General features: G+C 34.8%; 1 protein-coding gene across 4 annotated transcripts; it reads left to right on the top strand.

Moving 5' to 3' along the window:
- The first annotated feature begins 10,190 nt into the window (after positions 1–10,190).
- Positions 10,191–15,783, top strand: LOC110672791 (calcium-dependent protein kinase 26). 4 transcript variants are annotated; one of them, XM_021835673.2, is made up of 6 exons: positions 10,191–10,433; positions 10,849–10,961; positions 11,086–11,791; positions 11,911–12,207; positions 14,695–15,102; positions 15,188–15,783. In XM_021835673.2, exons 3-6 carry the CDS (start codon positions 11,203–11,205, stop codon positions 15,454–15,456), a joined length of 1,563 nt encoding a protein of 520 aa, XP_021691365.2. In that variant the 5' UTR covers positions 10,191–10,433; positions 10,849–10,961; positions 11,086–11,202; the 3' UTR covers positions 15,457–15,783. The 4 variants fall into 4 exon arrangements, with proteins under 4 accessions (XP_021691365.2, XP_021691363.2, XP_057988689.1 ...); XM_058132706.1 differs by lacking the exon at positions 10,191–10,433 and adding an exon at positions 10,451–10,661; XM_021835671.2 differs by having other exon boundaries at positions 10,849–11,791.
- The last annotated feature ends 1,564 nt before the right edge of the window (positions 15,784–17,347 follow it).

The raw sequence follows: 17,347 nt of genomic DNA on the forward strand, positions 1-17,347 counted from the left end.
AAAGACCTAGAACCGCAAGACCACAAAATTTTATCGGCATCATGAATTCATATACACTTCCACATCCAGTTTTATTTCTTGATGATTTGGCATGATGGATTATGGCTAGATGAAATCTAGGGTTTCTACGATAATTTGGGTTTCTACAACAATTGGTATCAGGGCCACCTTCATGTTGATTCATTAAGATTTGATTTTTTGGCATTTGGTTTTCATGGCTCCCCTTGATATATTTGTTACTGGTAATATTTTGTGTTTTAATGGCCATGAAATTTGTTGTTTTTTTGGTATTGCCTTAGACTTTGATACATGTATGCATATATATTTTATTGGTTTGTTATTTTCGAGATTTGCAACAACCATCTGTTGGTTTGATTTGTTTCCTTATTGCTTTGGCTACTGTACATGTATATATAAAAATTAAATTTATTTAAGGTACAGTAAATTTGGTTGGCTTTCTAAATGTTGTGACTGCACACAATTTTTTTTTTATTGCCTTCCTTTATAAAAAAAAAGAAAGGGTAGCAGGTTGAGTTTTTATATAAAGAGCAGTGAACATTGGGATTTTGTTTGGGATTTAAATTTGAATATTGGTATATATATATATAGAGAGAGAGATGAATTAATTGATCTAACATGTTGCCAAAGTGACCTCTGTGGAAATAAATTAATTTATTTTGAAATATATAAGCAGTTGAGTGTATGTAATTTATGTGAATATTGTGTAACACCTCTATTTGCATAGCCTGGTATATTTTACTATTCTGATGACTGGTATTGGTATAGATAATTAAGGGGATTAGAACTACACTTAAGAAAACTAGATAAGCCCTGAATACAAATAATTAGTAATTGTCAATTGGTTAAGTATAAATAAGAAAAACAGAACATAAGAAGTTAAATGAGCCGAGAGTCACAGCGATGGGTGACCTTATCGGGAACGACTATGAGGTCGATTTAAACTCAAATTTCGAACCGTAAAATGTGACACCGCGGTCCTTAGGACTATTGCGAACACAGTGAAAAAGAGAAAATCACGAAAAAGAATTGTTAAGCTAGTCAAATAATTAGGTCAGGAATTCGGAAGAATTATTGAATTATTTGCAAACCGGATAGAACCAGCGAGGGACAATTTGGTCAATTAACCCCTAGAGCTGACTCCTGACCTGACTGTCAAATAAAATTTGAGAAAAGAAAATTTTAAAATTAAGAATTTAATTAAAGAACTAATAGAAAAATAAATGAAAAAGAAAAAGAAAAAGGAAAAGTTTATTACATCACTCTTATTACATCATCATGATGTCAAAATTTATTTTAATTTAATTACTTAAATTGACTAAGTCAAATTATGGATAAATATACACAAATTAAAAAAAAAAAGAGAAAGAAAATCATTTTGGGTCTTCATCTTTCTCATTTGCCGTCTCTCATCTCTCCCATGTCTCTCTCTCAAAATTTCCTTCATGAAAGCTTATTCTTAAGCTTTCTAAATACTAAATTTCACCATAAATCCTTTAATTTTCTTGAAGAAAAATTATAAGCAAACCTTGGAAAGAAGGTTAAAGGAGAAAGAAAAAAAAAAAGTTGAGGGAATTGAAGATTGAAAAGCTTCATTCAAGGTTAGTAGCTAAACTTGGAATTTATAGTTTAATTATTGTTTTTATAGCTTAACTAACTTAGAATTATGCTTAAAATGAAATGAAAATAATTATTGGAAGACTAGAAGTAATTTTGGCCAGCTAGGGTTTGCTATGAATATACATGTATTTTGATGGAATTAAAATCGTATCTAAGCTTGATTGAGTTGAGGAAGTATGTTATATGTGTTGAATTGGTTAAATGTAACAAATTGTGTAAATTAGGGTTTGGACCTAAGGTTTTGAAAGCCAAAAATTTGAGAAATGGTCAAATGGTATATTTGACCTTGTTTGAGATGGAAAATGGTCCGTTGTGACCAATTGATATATGTTGGAAGTGTTAGAATTAGGTTTAGATTCTGATTGGATGTGGACAGTATGCAGGCAGCATGACCAAGGTCCCTTTCAGGGACTAAAAATAAAAATTTACAAGCCCAATTGGTGTGAGGTCAATTGGGAATGAAACTAGACACAAAATGACACATTTTTCATTTAGGAATTATGCCCAAAAAGTGACTAAAATCTAGTGAACAAATTGGCCAAATCCAGACTTAGGTAATCTGACCTGTACAAAAATGACCAAATGAACAGTTCATTTGGCCATAACTTGGGCTAGGCAGGTCTAAATGACCTGAAATTTTATCAGTAGAAAGCTGAGATATGGACCTAAAACTTTTATGAAGAATATGAACCCAAATTATGCCTTAACCAAGTCATTTGGCCACCCAAAAATTGGTAACCTAAAATTGCCAGAACTAGTTTGGTGCCTAGAAATCTGGGTTAAGTCCAATTCGGCAGTCATGATTCAAATAGCTATAACTTGAGCTACAAAACTTCAATTGGAGTGATTCAAAAAAGAGAATAAAGTTAAGACAATAATGAACAATTTCTATGAAGAAAACTTAGCCAAATTCTAACAGCAAAATGATCAATGGAACAGTGTAACATAAGACACAAAAACTGAAAATTTACAATTTTGCCTAAAAGACCTAAGTTTTGAGAAAACAACTAAAACCAATAAAATTGGTGACCAAAATGTGGCATGTGAGTATATTTGGAGTTCCCATACCTTTAAAGTATAAGAAAGTCAATATTTTGACTTGAATAGTACCATGAATAGTAACCTCAACATGAAAATTTGCAAGAATATAAGTTTAAACATATTAGAATTAGTTATTGGAATTGTTATGAAGTAAAGATACTAAGACACTATAAATTTTATGTTTCAGCTGAAAAAGACTTGGAAGGTCTGAGAGACTGAGTCAAGACCTAGAGGCGACTCACGTCAGATTTGTGCACAATAAATCTTATTTGAGCATTTTGTCATTAAAAAATTGATTTGGTATGATTTATAAAAATTTGGTGTTAATCATGAATTGTGTTACCACTTTGTGAATGAAACTATGACTTTGGAAATTTATCGGATTTCTCATGAATTATTTGAATAAAATGTTTGAAATAGATTTTTGAGTCACACTTAGCATGACAGTGCCTTATTATTCCTCCTCCATTTATGGGATGAGATCGATTATTTTTCCTCCCTCTCTGGTTTACCAGTTGAGATTGTAGATCGAATGAGTACTCATTAGCTAGCTAGCCACCTCCCTCATTGATTTCGATTGGTGGGGTTGTAGATCGCTTTGTCGTGATGTACAACACGATATTGATCGGAAATTTTGTGTCATGGCTTAAGTTGTGTATGAATTGGCAACACTATGTTTATTAAATTGTTTGACCAAAATTGTGCTATAATGAGTTTTGATAATTTGTGAATTATACTTATGAAGTATTTAAATTGTGATTTGTCAATGAATGTTTTATGTACTGTATTTCAAATTTTTATTGTGCACCACTGAGTATTTTTATATTCAGCGATAGTTTATTTTGCTGTCGCAGATAGGAGCAAGAAAAAAGCAGCAGAGTGAGTTGCTGAACTGGAAAAGCCTTCGCTGATTTTGTACGGGTATTATTTTATACCCAATATAATTTAGTTTGATGTAAATAAGTATTGTTCATATGTATTAATATAAAGTTGAGTAGTTGTATTTATAAATTGTAATAATATTATTTTTGGATTTTATATCTGTAAATTAAACTTGTGAATGTAAATCAGCTTTATTGAATGTAATGTTGATGGAATTATTTTGAAATGGTTTGATCTGAGAATTTTGAGTTGAATTGAGATTATTTGGAGGTTGGGAATTGTGAAAAAATTTATTAGAAGTGTTTTTCTTAGGTATTTGAAGAACTGTTTTCTCAAAATGCAGATGGCACTCTGCCAAAATTTTTATAAAATTTATGGAAAAATAAAATGGGACAAAAATTTTAAGTAGTTTTAAAACTTTGAATAAATGATTTTAATTCCTACCAAAATGCTTACCACTTCCAAAATGTAAGAAAATGGTTTTAAATCCCTTGTAGGATACTTAATGAGTTATCGATAGGTGGAGTTCGGTAGTTCATTAGGTATTCTACGGGATCATGTCATATTTTACGGAGGGGTGAGGTGTGACATATTGATTGGCCCAAAGGAAAATCTATATTTAGCATGAGTACATATGCACTTGTGGTAATAAACACGTGATAATTATTTGGTTTTTGCATGTGAGTAATGAATTGGCCCAAAGGAAGATTTATTATTCGACATGTTATCTTATTATCAGTGTTTGATTACTACATCAAGATACCACTTACAAGTTAATATTTTGTCCAAAGATGAAATATTAATGGAGTGTCCGGTATCTTGAGATGGGGTTTGCCATTATTTGAATTTATCATTCCATTTCTTTTTTGGTACTTATGTGAGTTTGTTTGTTTTATTTGTTTTGTTATGGATTCAATTTCTACTCCTGCTGCTAATATCACTACTAGTATCAACTCCATTCTTATTCTAAATGGCACAAATTTTAAGGCATGGTAGGAGAGTGTAATGATCACTCTCGCGATCATGGATCTAGACCTTGCATTAAGAGTTCCCAAACCTGCTACTGATAAGGGTACCTTTAATGAAAAGAGGGAGATGGAAAGTGGGAAAAGTCTAATCGCATAAGTCTTATGGTCATTAAGCGTGCCATTCCAGAAGCTTTTAGGGGCACTATGTCCGATCATGTGGATACAGCTAAAGCTTTCCTTAAGGACCTTGAGAAGAGATTTGATAAGAATGAAAAGGCTGAAACTAGTACAATCTTAGCAAAGCTCATCTCTATGAGGTACACAGGCAAAGGAAATATAAGAGAGTACATTATGGACATGTCTGATCTTACTTCAAAATTAAAGGCACTCAAGTTGGATTTATCTGAAGACTTGTTAGTGCATTTAGTTTTGATATCCCTTCCAGCACAGTTCAGTCACTTGAAAGTGAGCTATAACTGTCAAAAGGACTCTTAGTCCCTTAATGAGTTCATCTCACATTGTTCCAGAGGAAGATAGATTGAAGCAAGAAAGGACACCGAGTGCTCACTTGGCCTCCACCACAAAGGACAAAAGGAAAGACAATAAGAGAAAGATGAAAAAGGAAGCTGCGAAAATAGCACTGCAAAAGAAAGAACATAAGGAACCAACTTAAGATGGTTGTTTCTTCTGTGGAGTGGCAGGTCATAAGAAGAAGCAGTGTACCAACTATCACGCATGGCGTGCAAAGAAAGATATGCTTCTTAACTTTGTTTGTTCTAAGATTAATTTGGCTTCAGTACCAAGACACACATGGTGGATAGATTCTGGTGCAACAACTCACATCAGTGTGTCCATGCAGGGTTGCCTAAATTACCGAAAGCCTAATAATGGTGAAAGATACATCTATGCTGGTGATGGCAAGTCGGTATAGGTCGAAGCAATTGGAACTTTTAGATTATTGCTAAGAACTAGTTATTATTTGGATTTGATTGAGACTTTTGTTATATCATCCTTTAGACGGAATTTGATTTCTATTTCAATATTGGACAAATTTGGTTATTGTTGTTCATTTGGAAATGGAAAATTTAGTCTTTTTCAAAAATAAAATTTGGTTGCTTCCGATTATTTATCAGGTTGTGATAATCTATATTTGCTTGATGCAATTGCTTCATTCAATGAATCCTTGCATGTTAAAGTAATGGGTAAAAAACGCAAATTAACCAGTGAGAATTTAGCTTCATTATGGCACAAGAGATTAGGTCACATATCTAAAAAGAGAATTGAGAGACTTGTGTCTGACGGTATTCTCGATCCCTTTGATTTTTCAGATTTTGATATGTGTGTGAATTACATTAAGGGGAAACAAACAAATGTCAGGAGATTTGGTGCCAACAGGAAATCGGATGTCTTGGAACTAATACATATAGATATTTGTGTACCATTCCCTACGGCCTTTTGGAATGGTCAATAATATTTCATAACGTTCATAGACGGTTTTTCATGATATGGCTGCCTTTATCTCATTCATGAGAAATCGCAATCATTGGACATGTTCAAAAGTTATAAAGTTGAAGTTGAGAATCAACTCAACAAAAAGATTAAAAGCATTAGATCTGATCGTGGTGGTGAATACTATGGTAGATATGATGGATCAGGTGAACAATGTCCAGGTTCATTTGTGAAATTCCTAGAGGAATGCGGTATTGTCTCACAGTACACTATGCCGAGTTCGCCTACTATGAATGGTGTTGCTGAAAGACGAAACATAATGCTTAAGGATATGGTAAAGAGTATGATCAGTCATTCTACCTTACCTGAATCACTCTGGGGAGAGGCATTAAAGACCACAACATATATACTTAATACAGTACTAACTAAGGCAACTGAAAAGACCCCTTATGAGCTTTGGACAGGTAAAAAGCCTAGTCTAAAGCAGCTTCATATTTGGGGATGTCCAACTGAGGCAAGACCTTATAGACCAAATGAAAAGAAACTGGACTCTAAGACTATCAGTTGCTATTTCATTGGATACTCTGAAAGGTCCAGGGGTTACAAATTTTATGATCCCATGACTAAGTCCATTTTCGAGACAGGTAATGCTCGATTCTTTGAGGATGTTGAGTTTGTGGGAGGAGAAAGACTTAAGGACTTTGTCTTTGAGGAGGAATATGTTGATATTCCTTTAATTGCTATGGACAATGACCAGGAACAGTTTCATATACCTGACATTATTCAAGAAGCAACTCCAGACCAAGACAATGTCATTGACCCTCGTACTCAACCTCAAGAAGTTGTTCCAAAAGAGCAAACTCTACAGCCTCAAGAACCATAACCATTAAGGAGGTCCACTAGAGAAAGGAGTTTCTCCAAGAATATGATGTTGACATTGGTGTGATGAAAAATGATCCAATCAATTTTTGTTAAGCCATGGAAAGTTCCAATCCTCAAAAGTGGAAAGACGACATGAATGAAGAAATTAAGTCTATGAAGGATAATGACGTATGGGATCTTGTCCCATTGCCTGAAGGTATGAAGCACATTGATTGTAAATGGATGTTTAAAACTAAGAGGGATTCAAAGGGCAATGTGGAGAGGTACAAGGCACGTCTTATTGCTAAAGGCTTTACACAGAAAGAATGCATCGATTATAAAGAGACTTTCTCTCCAGTCTCATCGAAAGACTCTTTTAGGATTATAATGGCATTAGTGGCATATTTTGATCTTGAGCTACATCAGATGGATGTCAAGACAGTGTTTCTCAATGGCGACATTAATGAGATAATTTATATGGTGCAACTAGAAAACTATGTATCAGGTGATGCAAAGTCAATGGTTTGCAAATTAAAGAAATCCATCTATGGGCTTAAGCAGGCGTCTCGTCAATGGTATTACAAATTTCACCAAGTCATTGTCTCATTTGGTTTTGAGATGAATTTGGTTGATGATTGTATATACCACAAATTCAATGGGAGCAAGCATATTTTCTTGGTTTTGTATGTCGATAACATATTGCTTGCCAGCAACGATATAGGATTGTTGCACGAGACCAAGAGATTTCTAGCAAGAAAGTTTGAGATGAAAGATCTTGGTGATGCAACTTTTGTAATAGGGATCCAGATACATCCGAATCGCTTTCGAGGTATCCTTGGATTATCCCAAAAGGCCTATATCGAAAAGGTTCTCAAGAGATATGACATGCAAGATTGTAAACCAGGTGATACCCCTATGGCTAAAGGAGACATGTTCAGTCTTAGATAATGCCCTAAAAATGCTTTTGAGGAAAAAGAAAGGCAAAAGGTTTCTTATGCATCAGTAGTAGGAAGTCTAATGTATGCTCAGGTTTGTACGCATCCAGATATTGCATACATAGTTGGAGTGTTGGACAGATATTTAAGCAATCTAGGAATGGATCATTGGAAAGCAGCAAAATGAGTCATGTGGTATCTACAGAGAACAAAACATTACATGCTTACATACAGAAGGTCGAATAAGTTAGAGATCATTGGGTATTTAGACTTCGACTTTGTAGGATGTCAAGATAGCATGAAATCTACATTAGGCTATATCTATTTGCTTGCTGGAGGAGCTATCTCGTAGAAGAGTGCTAAACAGACAATCATAGCTTCTTCCACCATGGCAGCTGAGTTTATAGCATGCTTCTAATCATGGAATATGGTTGTGAAATTTTATCACTAGGCTAGAAATTGTAGATGGAATAGAAAAACCACTTAAAATTTTCTGTGATAATAAGTCAGCAGTCTTGTATTCCAATAACAACAGGAGTTCAAGTAAGTCAAAGCACATAGACATTAAATTCCTAGTTGTTAAAGAAAGAATTCAAAGTGGTCAGGTGTCTATAGAGCATATTGGCACAAACTCCATGGTCGCGGATTCGCTTACTAAGGGATTGCTGCCCAAGGTCTTTCATGCGTATACTGCTCATATGGGTATCATGTCTTTTGAGGATATTCAGTTTTAGTGGGAGTTTGTATTTTTGCTTTTCTATTATAGACACATTTTCAGTTTTCAGTTTATGGATATTTTGAGGATATTTTTTGCAGAAATAAATTTTCTTTCAGTTATTCACACTTTGTTTTTGGTATGGTTTGATCTCACTAAGGTTTAAAGTGAACCAGTTGAAAATAGACATGTTCAGATCGCATTGCATGTAATTTTCATGCTACACATCCATACTTGATCTGTGTCATTTGATTATGTTAATATACGTGATTAGGGATGGACTTAATTACGACATGTGTAACGAAAGTTGCCTTAGTTCTATGTTGGCCTAATTGATGGACAAGATTGTTTGGAAATGCCTTTAAATCATGATAGTAAAATTTTGAGCTCATAAGGTTATATTATGACATACAATTATAAAGTGATATATATATATATTAAGGTTAACAATAATTGTATATTATGTCTGTCATAAAAGGCTTGACCAAAATAGTAAAAGTGATATAATTTGGTTAAAATTAAGATGAGCCTAAATTATGTTATAAAGTATAGGTTTAAATGTGTAGATATTCTATATCTAGTTTCTAATTTTATGATGGGCCCAATTAGAAATAGGAAAAATATATCTAGATATAAAATGATTATGGTCCCCAGATTATAGGCACGATTCTTTTCTGACATCCCATCATTAAAAAAAGATAGAATTCTCTCTCTTGATCGTGCATATCAATTTGGAAGACCTAAAATTATAAGACTACAAAATTTTATCGGTATCATAAATTCAGGTACGCTTCTGCATTCAGTTTAATTTCTTGATAATTTGACAGGATGGATTATGGTTAGGTGAAATCTAGGGTTTTTTTATAATAATTGGGATTTCCATAACAGCCTCCACGTTAGAGGGGAGGGAAAGCCGTGAGATTGGCAATTAAAGACTCCGGGAGTGCGAAGAAAAGGAGAAATAAACAATAAGTTTCTCTAAATAACTGCAATAACAATTAAATTTCAATCAATTATATAAATTTTTTTATCATTTAATTTTATTTAAAACTAAGTTTATATAATATTTAATTATTATAAATAATATTATTTGTAGTATTTTCAGTAAAGAGAAAAAGTTTAACTCGATATGAATATTGAACAAAATATAAAATTAACTATAAAGAATGGCGAATTTAACCGGGACTCATCTCCTTGTATAGATACGTAATTGTTATTTTTTTTATATTATTTATCTTTACATCACTTTAAATTTTTTTCCTTTTTTTTGCTCTTAGCATTTTTTTTTCTTATTCACATTATGTCAAAAATAAATAGAAGCTGAGTAAAATTGTGTGAGTGTGTGTTAACGTTGGAGAAAAAAAATTTAAAATCAAAAGGACTAAATTAGTATGTGTAAGTGTAGCTCAATTTATATAAATCTTTTAATAGAGTTGAGCTTTTGAGTTTTTATATTAATTATAGATTGTGTGTGTATGATTCATATAAATTAATATGTTTTTTATAAAATTATTATAATTTTATTAAAAAATATATTTTATTTTTAGATTATTTTTGTGTTTACCTTTTAAAAAAAATTAAGATATAAAATATATTTCCCAATTTAAAAAAGATCACTAGCGTATGCGTCCACAGTCACAGATCAGATAGCGGAGCAGCAGAGCAACAGGCACAAAATATCAAGGACACAGTGAAAACTGATTAAACAAAATTAAAGTGGGCCTTGACGTCCGAGGAAATTAGTGAGAGTATTCAATTTCAAAAGAAACGCGACCAAACAACAGAACACAACGGAAGTCTTGTAAGTTTTGCCAGCAAACTGGAAACAGGAGACCTTAGAGAGCCCACAGGGACAAGGGGCTCTGTCTTTGGGAGCACAATCCCTGCTCCAACGGACTCCTTCTGTGGTCCACTCTCTATCCCCTCCTCTCTGTTACTAACCAGGTCCCTCTTCTTTCTCTAAGCTTCTACCTATCTCTACAGTTTGCACGAGTTCATTTCACATTGGTTTAATATTTTGGGGATGTGGGTTTATTTATAATTGGCGATACGCGCAGTTTATTGGAAATTTTGGGATCTGGGTTACCTGGCTCTCAGATAAATTTTCTTGGGTTGGTGTTGAATTTGGTTGTAGTTTGCGTAAATGAATATTTTAGCTGATGGGTATTTAAGGTGATTATGCTCATTTTTGGCTTGTTTGAGATAACTGGGATTTTCAATGTCTTAGTATGGAGAGTTTAACAAATTTATGCAGAAGCTATGATATATCTGACAATTTGCTCCATATGGTTTTGTTTGCATCTCTGTTAAAATGTTTTATTTTTTTTTCTTTAAAATTTTTATAATTCTATGGTTTCAGATCCAGCAGAAATTGAAAGCAATTCCCAGTTGAGATGTCAAGTTCCTGCCGTTACTTAAGCTTTTTCTCTCTAGTATAAAACTTTTCAGATACATGGTATCGTATCTATCACGGTAAGCGTCACTTTCACCTTTCAACAACTGGCCATGAGAAGCTTCTTTTAGGATTTGACCTAAGTATGGTGTTGACGAATGGTTATTTGAGCTAAAAATCAAGATTTTTGACTTGAAATTTCAGATTTATTATTAAATTGTTAGGGAGAAAGGAAACGACGTCAATAGCGACAGAAAACTCCAAATCTAGATTATCTGTAGTGGGATTCTGATTAATAGCTTTGGGGAGCTAGAATTTGGTATGGCTGTTGCCAAGAGCAACAGTAGCCGTGACTTGTTGAAGCAACCATGCAATTGTTACAGAGTTTCAAGCTTAATCCAAACCATTTTGGATACAAATCAGAGTTCAAATTTGAAGGATAGGTATGCTCTTGGAGAGCAGCTGGGTTGGGGACAATTTGGTGTTATTAGAGTGTGTACTGATAAGATGACTGGAGAGCGATTGGCGTGCAAATCAATTGCCAAGGATAGATTAGTGACCTCAGATGATGCGAGAAGTGTCAGACTTGAGATTGAGATAATGACTAGGCTATCTGGGCACCCAAATGTTGTAGATCTCAAGGCAGTTTATGAGGATGAGGATTATGTTCATTTGGTAATGGAGCTTTGTGCTGGAGGGGAGCTTTTTCACCAGTTAGAAAAGCATGGACGATTCTCTGAGATGGAGGCTAAGGTTCTCTTCAGGCATTTGATGCAAGTGGTGTTGTATTGTCATGAAATAGGGGTTGTTCACAGGGATTTGAAGCCGGAGAATATCCTCTTGGCTACAAAAGCCTCTTCTTCACCCATTAAGCTGGCAGATTTTGGTCTTGCAACGTACATAAACCCTGGTATTTTTTCATTTTCTTTTTTTTCCCTCTGTTCATCTTTTAATTCTTTGTAATGACTATTGTTTAGTCTAAAGTTTGACTTGTTTAATGGTTTAAACATTTGGATTCTGTTCAAATAGGTCAGAATTTGCATGGAACTGTTGGGAGTCCTTTTTATATAGCCCCTGAGGTATTGACAGGGGGCTATAATCAGGCTGCCGACGTTTGGAGTGCAGGGGTGATTCTTTACATTCTTCTTAGTGGGATGCCACCATTTTGGGGTAAGACTAAGTCACGAATATTTGACGCTGTAAGGGCTGCGGATCTGCGATTCCCATCTAATCCTTGGGATTGGATAACTGAATCTGCAAAGGAGTTAGTAAGGGGGATGCTTTGTACTGATCCTTCTCAAAGGCTTACTGCTCAACAGGTTTTGGGTAGGTTAGATGCATGTCTTTTTATTTTCTGGAAAAATATACCTATTTTCTGTGGTTGCATTGAGTCATTTTGTTATGTATGCTAGTGGGCATAGTTATTAAAGGCCCAAGGCGCCAAGGGTCCTGGAGCCTAGGCGCAAGGCGCAAGGCGCAAGGTGAGCGCCCGAGCAAAGAGAGGCGCAAAAAAAAAAAAAAATTCAAAAAAATATAAATATTCCATCAAATTTCAACTATCATAAAACTAAACATAATAATAAGTAATAAACATGAGGTAATAATAATTTTGCAATCCAAATAGAATAAAAATGAACTACTTTATTTTAAGAAACTAATATAAAGTGTCACAATCTTAACATATTAACATGATAGACACTAGTCATACTAGTAGTCAAAATCCAAGAAAGAAAGTAGTTAACTAGTTACAAAATAACTAGTTACAAAATAACTAGTTAACTACTCTTTAATCTATATGAAGAGTAGCATTAGTAATCAAAACTAAAGTCAAGTGCCAATTACTAAATACAAAATAACTAGTTAACTACTTACTTCTTAATCTATTTCAAGTGTAGCATTAGTAATCAAAACTAAAGTACTAATTACTAATTACAAAATAACTAGTTCACCACACTTCTATCTATATCAAAAGCAGCATTAAGATCTTCCTTATCTTCCCCTTCAGCTTCGTCCTCTTCATACTCATTTTCTTCAAAATCAATATCTTCATCTTCTTCAGAAGATGTCTCTTCTCTAAGTAAAGGAGTATCAGCTCTAGATGGTGGCTTTCCTTTATGCTTTGACATAGATCTTGAAGCAACTGCAGATGCTATATTTTTTCCTTTCTCGGATCTAGTATTGTAGGCATCCTCTTCAACTCCAATAGCATTCCAAGTCAAATTGTCATCCTCAAACACAAGTTCATCATTTTCTAACTCTTCTTCCATTTGACCCATCAACCATTCATTACTATCGTCTATGTCTTTCAATGAAATGGGGTCAATGGGTGACGTGCATCATATCGGCGCCTTAATGCCCGATTATACTTCACAAACACCAAATCATTCAATCTTTGTTGAGCTAGCCTATTTCTTTTTTTACTATGAATCTGTAAAATATAACAATTTTAATAAGTAATTTTTAAGAAAGAATAAATTAAAAGTATAATTGTAAAGAGACATGTTTTGTTACTTACATGCTCAAAGATACTCCAATTACGCTCACAACCAGATGCACTACAAGTGAGGCTAAGCACTTTTATTGCAAAATTTCTCAAATCTGGAGTTGAAGCTCCGTAAGCATTCCACCATTCAGTTATTAATAAAATAACGCATATTAATCATGATTAAAAAAAATTGCAAGACAAGATTAAATGCTTATGATTAAAATTATGTTACCTGGAGATATTGCTGTTCGATTCCTAATTGTCACAGGCATCCCAAATATGCCAGCACTATTTTGATACAAAAGTAGTTGTTTCATGATTTTGTCTTGCTCTTGTTGGGTTGGAATCAACCTTTGTAGAACTGTGTATAAACCAGTCATAACCTCTTCATCTGCAGCAATCTGAGTATTTGAATAAAAAAATTCAGGATTCAAATAATGTCCAGCTGCATGTAAAGGTTGGTGGAGTTGGCTTTCCTATCATTTATCAATGATCTCAAACACCGCCTTATATTTTTCTTCCTTTTCACCAAATGACTTTGCAATTGCTTCTTTAGCCCTATCCATAGCCTCATAAATATATCCCATTGCAGGCCTTTTCTCACCATCAACTAATCGAAGCACACGGACTAATGGACCAAATATCTTTAAGGTGTACACCATAGTACTCCAAAAACTAGGCATCATCACAATACTAGTCAATTTCTTACCAGCTTGCTCTTTTGCCCACTTACTTGTGGTCCATTCCTCTGAAGTAAACATTTTTCTCAAATTGGTCTTGTGCTTATGTATGCATTGAAGTGTGAGAAAAGCAGTTGCAAATCTTGTGACAGCAGGCTTAATTAGTTCTCTTTCACCGGTGAAGTGCCGTAACATTTTCACCACACCTGGACGAACATAAATGTAGCCATTCATTGTCACTGCCCTTTTAATTGTGTTATGAAATTTTGGCATTTTCCCAATGTCTTCTAAAATCAAATCTAAGCAATGGGCAGCACAAGGAGTCCAGTACAAGTGTGGATGCTTGACTTGTATATGAGACATCACCTTATCCACTGAATTTTATGAACAGACAAGTTCATTTATGTTTTGAATGGTTTTTAGCAAAAACTGGAGCATTCTTGACATGGATGTGGCCACAATTTCGCTTCAATTGGTTTTTGTATGAATCACAGCTGATAACTTTTGCAGTTGACTGGTGTTGGTAGTTCCTAGTCAAGAAATTTCACCATTCTGTTTTACTAATAAATTAAGCAGCATGACTGTATCCTTTCTTGGCTGCTACAAATTATTGAGCCCTTTCTTACGTAAAATTCATTCTTTTTGTAGATCATTCCTGGATGAAGGATGATACACCGTGTGCTGAAGAACCAGGTCAATTTGAAGAGCAAAGTTGTGAAGAATGGGATTTAGGTGGTGGCTCTTTCTCTATAATGATGGCCAGGAATCAGGACATCAGCTTTGGAACTGGCTCACTTGTTATTTGTGATACTGAATCATCTACTTTCAGATGCAGATCGTCATTTTCTTCCTTCCTTGTGGAACCTTCAACACCTTGCTCTGTACCTGATCGATTTTCTTTCTGTAGCAGTGGCAATTTTAATGTCTTGGAATTTTCTTCCCCTGTATCCTCAATGCCAAGCTTTGCATTCTTAAGCCATGGTCCTGTAACAGAGGAAGGGAGTTGTACACTGGATATCTCAAACAACATTTCCAGTTTGAATCCACATCATGGAGGTAAGCTGGTTTCATTTCTTTGATAGTTCATGACACAATGATGTCATTGAATTTATTTCTTTTTTCAAAATATTCTATTATGCAGAGCTCAGCTTGGAGAAGATGTTCATGTTATCTGAATCTTCTCTTTTCTGTGGATGTGAAGCTAGAGAAATGGAACGCAAGCCAGGTGATGTTAAGAGGCCAGGAGGAGCCATTGGGTCTCGGATGGGCATGCACAGTAAGAGGAACCGTACAATTGGTCTTGGTGAGCATGAACAACTCGATCTCATGGTGACTGAATCAGTTATCCGATGGGCATCATGCACGCGTCTCCCAACTGCTCCATCTCTTAGGTCTTCTCTTGTCTGTTGAAACTTGAAAGGGAGGGCTGACTGACAACCTGAAGCTAAAGAATGTGACCGGAGGCTCGGATGGATGATTGAGGTGGGAGAAATTGGCATGCCAACGCTAGTTTCTACTAGCCAATGTATTTGTAATACATTTGTTTGTCCTGTTTTGCTGAATCATGGTGAGCAAGTCTTAGGCAAGCTTCTAATGGTGGTGTGTTTTGAGTGATGTCTTTTTGTTATCGTCAGTTTGTCAACTACTAGGTTGCAAGAGCACCAAGCAGCGAGTAATGGGCTGCTGCCTTGTTTATAAAGCTGAATTTTGTAGTATGAAGTTTTCCGAGTTTCATCATTCTGTGTTCCATGAATGCAAGAATGTGGTGATTGAATCTTCCTCTTCGTTTCCCAACATACTTTGTGCGAAGTTGGTTGGTAAGAAATGGTTGACTTTATCTATTTATTTTTTTAACAATGGAGAGGTGTAGGATTCAAACTTTAATTATTTTTTTTTTCAATTAGAGAGGTGCATCGTAGGCTAATTCTGCAAATGTAATTATTGTTCTTTTAATTCCCGTGTATAATAACAATTTTACTCTATTACAGTTTGAATTTCAGCCGGCTAGTTTTCATCTCTCCATAAATGGCCTTTTTGATTTTTAACTTCCTGAAATTGTGATCAAGTATTCCGGTATGAATTACTAAGAAAAGAGAAAGGTCTTTAATTAGTGATATATCATTTGATCAACTGATCAAAATGTGAGAAATTAGGAATGTATGTATTCCATTTTTTTTAATGGAATTATTTATTTTGCATGTATCAGGTTTTAGGTGTGAAAGCACCATTTCATTGTGTGGATAGCTTTAGTCCAATTTTGTGGAAATGGCTAGTGGGCATTAGCGTAGGGACATCATGAGATGATCGTGAATACCCTTTTCAAGACAAAAAGAGAATCGTAGTGAGGCATTTGGTTGTGTCATAATCAGGTCAAGGAATGAGGGGAAGGGTTATAGTTCTGGCCAATAAAATCTCTCTAGTCCTCTATATTTGGCCTTAGGCTGCTAAAAAGAGGGAAATATGGCATTATGACATCTTCGCGGGAATTCAGAGTCGGTTCACTCGAGCGAAAACGGACGTCTTACAGGCATGGTATAACCTCCCCCTGTCGTAAGGGACGGACATTCCTCAAACAACTTCAAGACCCACAAGTATAAAATTATAGCAAGGCCTGCTTCGGACAAGGGGGAGACCGCTCTTTGTAGGAGATTATTTCTAGGATAGGAAATTGCCCTTTTCAGGAGTTGAAAACCGATAACATGCTTCCATGAGCTGATGGGTTCATTACTGAAAATACATGTTGGTTAACCATCTTTGTGTATGTTGTTGGATATCTGGAAGTTGGTTGCATTCTTCTTTTTCTCTAACCTCTTTTATACTGGACATTGTTGTCGTTTACTGTCGAATGTCTAAGTGTCTGATTCCAAGGGGACAACATTTATGAGTGATCATGAACTCATGCGGATGCGGGTACACTCCGAACTAGAAATTGAGACTTGAGAGATGCCAATTATTTAAAAAAAAAAAAAAAAAAAAAAAAACCACTCCAGTGGGTCTCCCTCGGCTCATAAACTAGTTGTCGAGCAGTTTGTTTTGAGCAGAAAAAAAGGAGTGCTTTGAAATTGGAAAAGCAAACAAATTAAAGAATTAGAGAGGAGAATGGCTTTGTGGAAAGGCTAAAATTATGAGAATTATTTTGTCAAATTTAATACAATTATATTTATGGTAATAACAAATTTTCCAGCGGAAATTGCCGCGGTCTAAAAATTGAAAATTTTTTGGAATCACTGGAAATTTCTTCTAGTGCCAGTCGGTCGAGTCCCCATCATAGAGACCACAACAGAAATTTCTCCCAAAATAT

Source organism: Hevea brasiliensis, chromosome 13 (assembly GCF_030052815.1).
Source record: "Hevea brasiliensis isolate MT/VB/25A 57/8 chromosome 13, ASM3005281v1, whole genome shotgun sequence".
NCBI lineage: Eukaryota > Viridiplantae > Streptophyta > Magnoliopsida > Malpighiales > Euphorbiaceae > Hevea > Hevea brasiliensis.